Below are 10670 nucleotides of genomic sequence, written 5' to 3'. Positions count from 1 at the left end.
GAATTAAAGAGAGGGATATATTTCAAGGTGAGAAACGATGGAAGGGCTGCAATGGATAATGAGGAGGGTGATGATCAGAGAGGTGTTTGGGCTAGAGAGAACGGGTTTGGGGTTCGCCAGAGCTAGGGTTTGGGTTAGGAAAATGGGTTTCAAGTGGCGGTGGATGTGGAAGCGAGGAGATGGCTGGCCGGATGTAGAGGTTATGGTGGTGGTGGTTGGAGAAAATGGTGTCTGAATTTCGAAGTGGGTTTGGAAAGATGTTGAAGAGGGTTATCGGAGATGGAGGTCTGAAAAAATGGTGGTTGGTCGAATTCTGGGTTGAAGGTGGTGATTTGCAGGGGTGGGTTTTGATTTGGGTTAGGAGGTAGAATAAGAAAATGAGGTCTGTTGAGGGTTGGTACCGGAATCCGGTGGCTGGATTCTGGTAGCCGAGGTTGGAAGAGGGGTTTGGGTGAAATGGACTTTGGGAAGAAAAAGGATAGAAGGAGAAGAAGAAGATTAAGAAGAAGAAAAAGAGTAAGAGGATGGTGATGCTAACCAGTGGTGATGGGGAGGTCGTGGATCGGATTCTGGCCAGAAGTGGGGTCGGAGAGGTGGGTTTTCTCTCTGTGATGGGTTCTAAGATCCTAAATGAGAAGTAATGGATGTGATGGTTGAAATAGTGGGAAGGGAAGAAGATAGGTTTCGGGGAAAATGGTGGTGGGTGTCGAATTCGATGGATGCTTGGCCGGATTCCGGCGAGGTGCCCAGAGAAGATGGACGGAGCGATTGGGGTTTTGGGTTTAGAAAAAAATGAAGAGGTGATGGGTTGAGCCGAGTGATGAGGGTGCGAAGAAGCTCATGGGGTCCGCCTCTCCCTCTCTATTTGCAGCTCTCCCTCTCTTCTCCTCTCTCATTTTCTCAGAGAAAATGAAGCCCCCCTCTTGAAACCCTAGTTCGGTGGGTTTATATGGGGAAAAAGACAAATTCCACACACATCTTTTCTTCCGAGACAGCCCCTTTTGTATATTTATAACTATTCATTTTTGTTAGCAGGAGTGGCCCAAGGAGAAAATAGGGCGAAAATTCATTCAGCTATACATGATTCCTAACCCTCTGATCTGATCTGATCTAATGGCCATCAAAGATTGCTTGGGAGGGAAGCAACATAAATTCCCAAGAATATCCTCCTTTACATGGAAAATGATGTATTTCACTCCCTCCATTCCATGGACAGCCCCTACATATTGTATTTGGCTCCCCCTTCTACTTTCTTTTGGCTAGGCTACCTCATTTGCACAATATGACCCCCCTTTCCGGATACATTCACCCCCTGCTGAACTTGCACCATGACACTGTCTTAGCTCGTTCGCTAGGCAAACGTGCACGGATCTTGACGAAATTTCACAGGGACCTTGGTGGGACCCTAGCCTAGCTTAGGACGTAATTTGGGGTCCTAACACATTAATTTGAAAAAGTTAAGCACAAAACATGGGGGTATAGGGCATGGTCAAAATGGGGTGTCTACAGACACTAGATTTGTCTCATGCTCCAGTATTTCCTCCTTGGTTTCCATCACTTGATTTTTCTTTATGTGTGGGATAAAAATTTCCACCTCTAACTCGACCGCACCAACGGCTAGGGCTGCAACTCGGGTCGGACGGGTCGGGTTTTGAAGAACCCAACCCAACCCAAGAAATATCTCGGGTCGGGTTTTTTTCCGGAAAACCCACGAGACCCAAACCCGGCCCTACCCATGATAAATCTCGGGTCGGGTCGGGTCGGGTCGGGTTTTTTCACGTTGACGCAATTTTTTAAGGAAAACTCTTGTTTGGCAAGAACCTACAAAGCGATGTTGTAAACACAGTTCTTAGATGGAGCCTGTCCAAGGAACTACCTCAACAAGTTGGAACTTTTGCACTTATAGTTCAAACTAGTTATTGCATGTACACATCTGCACACATGCTTAGGTGTGTGTGCATATCACTAGACCAGTGTGTATAAGTGTGCTAAGTGAAAACAGAAAATCCATGCATAAATGTATTCCTATCTTTTGCACAGGTACATACCTAAATGATGCAGCTTCATTAAAGGTTTAATCGGCCAAAAAAGGGGAAGGCATTGAGCTCGCTCGATCATTATCCTATTTGTATGAATAGCATTCCTACTCCTAGGCCCTATAAAAGTTAAATGCTGATATATGTTATTATGGCTTCACTGTTGATAAGCCATGTGTCCTATCCTATAGGTTTGATACATGGGCTCTGTTTCTTTCGACGTAAAATGGGCGTAAAACAAAATTTTACGCCCAAAAAACTAGTGTAAAGTTGGACATATTAGAATCCTTTTATCCGCAGACTATTTAAAACCAAGACAGAGCAGGGGTCGTGAAACTGATGTAATAAGTCCATATCAGTAGTCAATTGAAATATGCTGGTCTCATTTACAAGGATAATGTAAGACACTAGCTGCAAATAAGGCATGAACTTCTCTTGAAGAAAATATTAGATTTTACACAATTAAAATTTCATGAGCTTTCATAAAAAAATGTCATTTAACTGATATTCCTAATATCATGAAAGCAATGCATGCCAGCGAAATGGAATAAAAGTCATGGAATGTACCTGAACGCATAGGGCAATGATGTCAGCAAAACGTGATAGAGATTTTGCAGGGTACATGCCATTTAGTGCAGGATCAACCATTTTTGCTAAAGCATCAATATCATGAAGCTGTGGAGTGGCCCATCTGACAAGGGATTGTTCAGATCTTATCCTCGAACTAAACAGTGAACGTCCAAAAATTAGAAAGAGACACAAGAAAATGAAGAGAGAGAGAGAGAGAGAGAGAGAGAGAGATAGAGATAGAGATTGGGAAACGCATAATAGTAATTTACTACAGAGAACAAAATCATGAGAATATGGAGGATTTACCTGGCCAGGGGTTTGCGACCTGTCAACAACTCTAGCATCACTACTCCAAAGCTGTACACATCACTCTTGACAGTGTAAAGTCCAGACATGGCAAATTCAGGAGCACTGTAACCAAATACCATGTGAAACAACCAATTACTCCAAAAGCTTAAGCTATTGGAGATGGCGTTATTTAATCTTTTATACTTTAACAAAGCACATATCAAGTATAGTCCTTTAAAACAATTGAACTAAAAGAAATAATCTTATCACGCACAAATTCTAGTATCAAACCGTAGGCAATAAGATCACCACTTTCGGCCTGTAAAGCAATAATTTCTCAAATGGAATGAATATAAAGTAGCTTTCCAGTCATGAAGGTGATTTCTGATATAAGGTCAATGATGATATTGAATGCCATATTAAGAAACTTATCAAAACATAATTATCATATTAAGCACAAAGTTGCTCAAAACCACTATAATGTATTGTTCCAGCCCACTGTAAACCAAGTTGTCCCCAGAAACTAAAGAAATGTAAAACATTGGAAAAACGAAGTTACACAAAATTAAGTGCAAAAAGACAACATATGCCTAATAGACTTAAAAGCTAATGTAGTTGATTCCATTGTTAATGCTTCCATAGAGGGCTTTCTGCACAAAAAAGAATTCCAATAGGTTTCTGCATAAAAAAAAACACACGAAGTATGAGTGAATTTTTGCATTACAAAAGTTGAGTATTATCCAAAGGAATTTATAGACAGCCATTATCTAAAAGAATTTATGTATGAAGTTTACCTCATCTATGGCATAGCTCAAGATTGTTATCATATTATGGAATTTGTCGAGAATCAATGAGACCTTCAAAAAGAAAAGAAAATACATTAGAATTTTTAAAACATATTTATAATTATCTAAGCAAATGTGTAGTTACATTACCTGATTCAATGATTTCAATATCATTATCATGTTGATAAACTTCGATTTCTTCATCATTATCACCATCACATCTAACAGCTCGTAGCCAATCTTGAGTGCAAACCAATGCTTGCACAACTCCAGGACTCATTGAACTTCTGTATTTGTCAAGAACTCTACCACCGGTACTGAAAGCCGACTCTGAAGCAACTGTAGATACCGGAATCGACAAGATATCACGAGCCATTTGAGAAAGTATAGGATACTTTGAGCTGTTAATTTTCCACCAGCTCAAAATGTCGAATTTAGGATCATCTACATGATTCTCTTCTTTCAAATATCGTTCCAGTTCTGATGCCGGCCCAACATCATTCTTTTCAGCACTCATCTTGAAAAATTATTTTTGTAAACTAGAAATCCTCCTCTCACCAAGTGGAGAAGTTCTACTGTCAACCTCTGAAAATCTTTCCACCGACTGTAAAACTCGCCTTCGCCTTGAACTATGGGCAGATACATACTCATTATAAATCTTAAAGGCCTCATACTTAACAAGTGAAACTTGTGATTCAGCTTCATCCGTAGCATAGATAAGATGGTACATAAAACTCAAATATTTAAGCTTATACCTAGGATGAAGGACAACTGCAATAGCAAGCATCACATTGCACTCCCTCCAATATTTATCAAACTTACTTTGCATCTTAGTAGCAATTTGGTTAATAGATACATCTTCGTGTATAGCCATTCCAAGCAAGTGTTCTTGAATCGCAAAAACCTCATGAAAATACAAATTTGCAGTTGTATATTTATGCCCAGAGAAAAGCTTTGTAGCATCATAAAAGACTTTTAATAATCGCCAAATAACTTTAGCATTCTTCCAATCAACAACACTAGGGGCTTCTCTTGCAAAGATGGCATCTCGTGTCTGTAAGCGAGTGAAGGCACTCTCAAACTGTAATGCAGACTCTAGCATAAGAAAGGTGGAGTTCCATCTTGTAGCCACATCTATACATAAGCCTCTCTTACTTGAAAGCCTCTCTTGCAAAATGCATTATTCAAACAACTGTTTTCTTGCTTGTGAACCCCGAACATATTTAACACTTTCTCGAATAACATCAACCGATTCTTTAATCTCATTTAGCCCATCTTGCACTATGAGATTGATGACATGTGCAGCACAACGAACGTGAAAAAATCGGCCTTCTTGTAGTAACATGCCTTTCCTTGAAAGAACCGGAACAAGTGTCCTAACAGCAACGGTGTTATTTGAGGCATTATCTAGGGTAATGGTACTTAACTTGCTTATATTCCAATCAATCAAGCACAATTCAATTGCATTCGCAATAACATCTCCCCCATGTGGAGCTGGAACCATACAAAAATTCAGAATCTTCTTATGTAACTTCCAATTATCATCAATGAAATGTGCTGTAAGACATAAATAACCTAAAGTCTGATTAGATGTCCACATGTCGGCAGTTAAAGAAACCCGATGACATACACCAATCAATCTTTTCAGTTTAAGTTTCTCCTCTCCATATATATTCAACAACTCTTTCCTTATAGTTGTGCGTGATATAACTTTGATTCGAGGTTGGATAACCATAATAAAATCTCTAAAGGCATCCTTGTCAACTATGTTAAATGGAAGTTCGAGCTTAATTATAAAAATAGCCAACTCTCTTCGAGCTCGATCTTGGTCAAACACCCAAGGCATAACGCCCACCCCTTCCTCCACATCATCGCCATCTCTAACGGATTTAAAAGACAATAACTTCTGGCTCTTATCTCGTGAGGTATAAGGGATGCATGTCTTATCCAAATGTCGTTTAAGACTACTAGTGCCACTGCTACTTGGGCATGCAAATAATTTCTTGCAATAATTACACTTAGCCCTCTCATCTATCCCATCAGGTCCTTTCTCTTTGGTAAAATGATTCCATACAACAGATTTAGTTAGATATGCTCTTTTTTTAGATGTTTGTGCCGAGGAGTCCCCAGGAGTGCTAACAGTATTAGTAGCATTTTCAGAAGAATCCAAGACCTAAACAAATATCCACAAATTACCATTTCTTAAGTTTGGTGGAAATAAAATAAAAAGTAAATCTTACAGGAATGAAATAAATGCATCGTTATAATAAATAAATAAGAACCAATTCTCACCGGAATATCGTAGTTCTCATTAATATCATCCTCCATCATCATTCAATAAGGGGACTCACTTCAGAAGAGGTGTAATCACTAATCCAATGAGATTTTTTGAGGCTTTTGAAAAAACCTGCAGGGGAGAATTAGAAAAAAAGCAATGAGAAATGAGGAGATTGAGAACAACAAACACTACAGAGATTGCATGTAAAAACAACAAATACTACCATTCTAACCAAAATACAAACACTTAGCTTGTCTCAACTTGGCATTTTGGTGATAGAAATTACCTAGTACACTAGGCCATGTTTGGAAGTCATGAAATATTTTTCTCCATGGAATTTTAGTTTATCCGGTGGTGGGAGATGGGCAAAGAGGGTGTGAAAGGGAGAGAATTGAGGGGGCATGAGTAAAGAAAGGGTGGGAAGTGGCTGAAGAACAGAGAAAAAAAAAACTCTAGTCAAAATAAGTTCCCCCCCCATTTTTCAACCACTTTGGACCATCTCATAGCTTCTGCCCTCTCAACTCTCTCCCTACCCCTCTCATCACTTGGTAAACTAATATTCAATGAAAAATAATTTCACAGTTGCAAACATGGCCTAAGAGGAAACAAATAATTAAGCACCAATATAATAGTTTATACAATTAACATGAGTGAACAAAGGAAATATGTTTGATGAATTCAGCCAAACATAGTTTGAATTAATTCTACATCAAAAGGAGTTGTGAAAAATTCAGATCAGGCAACTTCGTGTCAGACAGAGCAGAGTAGGAAGTTTCATCGCGCATGACCATAATCAAATAGCTCTTAACATTGAACCCAAATGGATGCTTCTAGCTCATAGTTAATTAGTTATAGAGGGTTTTCTTTCGCATACAAATCTCTAGAGATAACTATTACAATTTGAAATAGAAAACATTTGTATAAAAAAATCAAAGACAGTCAAAATAGTTAGCAACGGATCGAATGACTGAATGAGCACACATACCTTTTATTGCTGCAGAGATCAAAGACCACAGTCAATCGACCCTCGTTTTGGGGGTTTTCTAATTTTTTAGGGTTTTAAGAAAATTAGAGGGAGATTAGATGAAATGGATCTAAAAAATTGGGGTTTTTAGAGAGAGTGAGAGAATTAGGGGTTTTAAGAAGCTCCTTTTTTTCCTCTCACATCTCAATCCACAAACCAGAAAATAGAGATATTCAAATATTATTCATCAAAGAGATAAGGAAGGCGAAACCATAACACAGATTTCTTGTATTGAAACTATTTATGTGGGAATAGAACCCTAAAAAAATGGAGTGAGAGGAAGATAGATGTACCTCTTCTGTGAGTGACAGGAGGGGAGAGACGCGTGCGTGCGTGCGTGAGATTTGAGTCTTGAGAATAGATCAAAGAAGAAGGGAAGAGAGAGATTGAGATTTGAGTCTTGAGAATAGATCAAAGAAGAGAGGAATATTTATGAAACCCTAGGCGTGAGATTCATCCGGGTTTTTGAACGAACAGAAGAGGGGAGAGACGCGTGCGTGAGATTCATCCGGGTTTTTGGATATGAGTTTTAACTTTTAAGTTTTCTCATATATAGTTATATACTGTATTACATATGAGTTTTAAGTTTTAACATTTAAGGAAAAAAAAAACTAAAGTAACTCGGGTCGGGCCGGGCCCCTTCAAAACCGGCTCGACCCGAGATTCATCCGGGTTTTTGGACCTTAAACCCGACCCGGCCCGAAACCCGAGAAATCTAAACCCGACCCAAGCTATTTTCGGGTCGGGTCGATGCGGGTCGGGTAAAACCCGGCTCGAGTTGCAGCCCTAACAACGGCCTCGCCGCCTTGATAGCCTCCGCATTTGATTGAACAATCCTGCTTTGTAAAGCATGCTCCGATGTTGAGATGGTATCCTTTTTTGTTCATTTTATGCTCATGTGAGCACAACGAACCGATCAATATTTGCATTGACATGGTTGATAGATCCTGCGATTCTTTAATTGCCGCAACAACATACTCGAATCCTGCAGTTAAAGACCGCACGATCTTTTTCACAATTCTTATTTCTTTGAGTTCTTCACCGTTAACCTTCAATTAGTTAACAACGGATTGAACACGGTCAAAGTACTTAGAGATGGTTTCCGAGTCATTCATGCACAGAGACTCGAAATCACCTCTAAGCGTCTGTAACCGCACCCGTTTGACTCAATCGTCGCCTTTGTACGATTTTTGCAAAATATCCCATGCTGCCTTTGATATCTCTGTGTTCAATATGTTTCCAAATATCGATTCTTCTACGGCTTGAAAATCGCATACAATGCTTTCTGATCCTTTTTCCGGTTCTCCACCAATGAATCTTTCTCCTCCTTTTTCAGTACTTCAAATACTGCTTAATCGTCCACTTCGGTGTAGCCATTCTCCACCAAATTCCATAAATCTTGAGATTTAAAGAATGCCTTCAATTGGACAGACCAATAGCCATAATTTTTCTGGTTTGGCTTTGGGAGTTGCAATTGGATCGAATTTGATGCCATGTTTCAATTTGGCTCTGATACCAAATGTAGGAACCCAAAATAATAATGGAAGAATGGAAGGATGAAAATAAGAGGAGGGAAATAAAATTATAATTCAAGAAATGCTACTACACTCTTCTTTTATTTTTATTTTTCAAAGATATATTGCCAATCTCTTTTTCTCTACAACACTCTCGTCTATGCTTAAACACACATCCACACTTCCTATTTATAAACCAAGCATCCCACCTAACCTTTCAACAATCCAAAGATAATTCAAACAAATACAACTCCACCAACCAAATCAAAGTCATCAAAATACACTCACCAACCAATTCAAAGCCATCAAAATACACTCACAAAAAACACATGTTCAAAGAGTGATTTAAAATATAATTTTAACACTTTTCGCTTGGAGTGAAGGCCAACTATGTGCATAGTTAAAATGTGGGAAGATCCTGTATTGAGATTGATGCTGAAAAGGAACTTCCAAGCACCATTCGCATCCGAACATCCATAGGCATCCACACCCAGGCAGTGGATTAAGATTGGAAGCCATCACCTTGTAAATTTTGCAAGGACTTCGGTCACTCACCAAATAGATGCCGTGGTGTTCAGAATACCAGAGAGGATTTCCACAGCCCCCAAGCAATAATGGGTTCAGAGCGTAATTTACTTCTTGAAATCCCTAAAGAAGAGCTCCCAAGTTATGTGCTTCTTACTACTGCCTCAAATGTGTCGGTTTAAAGAGTAGAAGCAAAGAAAATCACAATAAAAAACAACTTCGATATATTCTGGAAAATCTAGGCAATGAAAAAGTAATACCGTAAAGCTATGCTATAATCAAGATAGACAATGTTGACCCTCAAAGCTTAAAAGATGATGGCTATGCTATATCCGAAGAAGAAGGAATAGAGAGTGAGGAACACACTGAATGAGAGGACTACTCCGACCCTGAAGAGGTTCATCAGAATCCACCTCAAAAAAGGAAGACGATCCAACAAACAGAAAAGGTCCCAAAGAATCTCAAAAAAAAAAAAAGTATCCTGCGCGGATGAATGTAATCAAGTCCACATGATCCCAATTGAGCAAGAGGATAGTTGTGAAGAAGAGAATCTAAAATTAGAGGAATCAAATGAGCCCAACACACCCCTACCTCACAACTATCCTCTTGCTCAATTGGGATCATGTAATTAGCAAGTATCACAAAGAGCCCAACACACCCCTACCAAATTAGTTAATTATGTAATAAGCAAGTATCGAGCATTTAGATCCCTTAGGAGTGTTTGTCGCCCATATGTGCTGAGCCTTGGTCCTCCCTCTCTCGCATGTTCCGAGTTAGGGATGGTTTTGTAGCAATTATTGTATCATATTTCTCTTTATCAAATAAACTGGTAGCCTGCCAAACCCCTGCTTACCCATAGAAAAACACTTCGAAAATGGAAATCCAATCCGAAAATGAAGACAGAAGTATAAATGACCGACGATTTGGTCATTTTCATGGTGTTTTCAACGTTTGTTGGGTTCGAGTCTCTGCCGTATTTTCTTAAGTATGCATGTCACGATAGATAACCCTATGTTTTTTTTTGTTCAAAACATATTTTCATTTTGACGGTAGCCCTCTGCTCGAAAAGATATAAGTTTGAGAGAGAAAATAGTAAATCCAAGAATCACCTATGGTCTTCAAAACTCACACCCCATAAACGTTAGAGTATTTTCTAAATAAATGACTTCGAAAAAGGTTTTGAAAATAAAATTACATTTTATCGGGAAAATGGGTGCTTTATTAAAAGAGAAGAAAGGTGCTTGTGGGAAGAGCAAGCAACATAATCCCACATTGGAAAGTAAAAAAGTTTAAAAGAGAAAATAGTAAATCCATAAATCACACCTATTTCAAAACACCTATGGTCTTCAAAATTCACACCCCATAATTGTTATAGTATTTTCAAAATAAATGACTTTGAAAATAAAGGTACATTTTATCTAGAAAATGGTTGCTTTATTAAAAGAGGAGATAAGTGATTGTGGGAAGAGCAAGCAACATAATCCCACATTGGAAAGTAAAAATGTTGGAGAGTGGTTTATGAAGGACTTCTCACTTCCTGCTCTTGCTTTTGTAGCACATGTGGGTTTTGGCAAATGGTGTCCCTGCAATGCACTGTCCAAGTGCGCGTGAGGCATAGGCTGCATGACGCTTTTTGGCGCACTTTGCATG

At 39.0% G+C, this 10670-nt stretch overlaps 1 protein-coding gene and 1 long non-coding RNA gene across 2 annotated transcripts; both read right to left on the bottom strand.

The window, feature by feature from the left end:
- Positions 1–3445: 3445 nt before the first annotated feature.
- On the bottom strand, positions 3446–4183 carry LOC143889982 (uncharacterized). The gene is made up of 3 exons (XR_013255072.1): positions 3830–4183; positions 3689–3751; positions 3446–3572 (listed from the first exon to the last, which is right to left on the bottom strand). It is a non-coding gene; the product is annotated as an uncharacterized LOC143889982 (long non-coding RNA).
- A 676-nt stretch (positions 4184–4859) lies between these two features.
- LOC143891035 (zinc finger BED domain-containing protein RICESLEEPER 3-like) lies at positions 4860–6007 on the bottom strand. The gene is made up of 2 exons (XM_077395691.1): positions 5972–6007; positions 4860–5852 (listed from the first exon to the last, which is right to left on the bottom strand). Exons 1-2 carry the CDS (start codon positions 6005–6007, stop codon positions 4860–4862), a joined length of 1029 nt encoding a protein of 342 aa, XP_077251806.1.
- Between the last annotated feature and the right edge of the window lie 4663 nt (positions 6008–10670).

Source organism: Tasmannia lanceolata, unplaced genomic scaffold (genome assembly GCF_043159265.1).
Source record: "Tasmannia lanceolata isolate RefF3 unplaced genomic scaffold, GAP_Taslan_0.1 ptg000013l, whole genome shotgun sequence".
Taxonomy (NCBI): domain Eukaryota; kingdom Viridiplantae; phylum Streptophyta; class Magnoliopsida; order Canellales; family Winteraceae; genus Tasmannia; species Tasmannia lanceolata.
This window is presented reverse-complemented; position numbering and strand designations above follow the sequence as displayed.

Bases quoted from the DNA above. Each gene is read 5' to 3' on its own strand.
- LOC143891035 (XM_077395691.1), bottom strand. From the start codon at position 6,007: ATGGAGGATGATATTAATGAGAACTACGATATTCCG. The intron at 5,853-5,971 runs GTGAGAATTGGT...ATATTTGTTTAG, and splicing joins ATGAGAACTACGATATTCCG to GTCTTGGATTCTTCTGAAAA.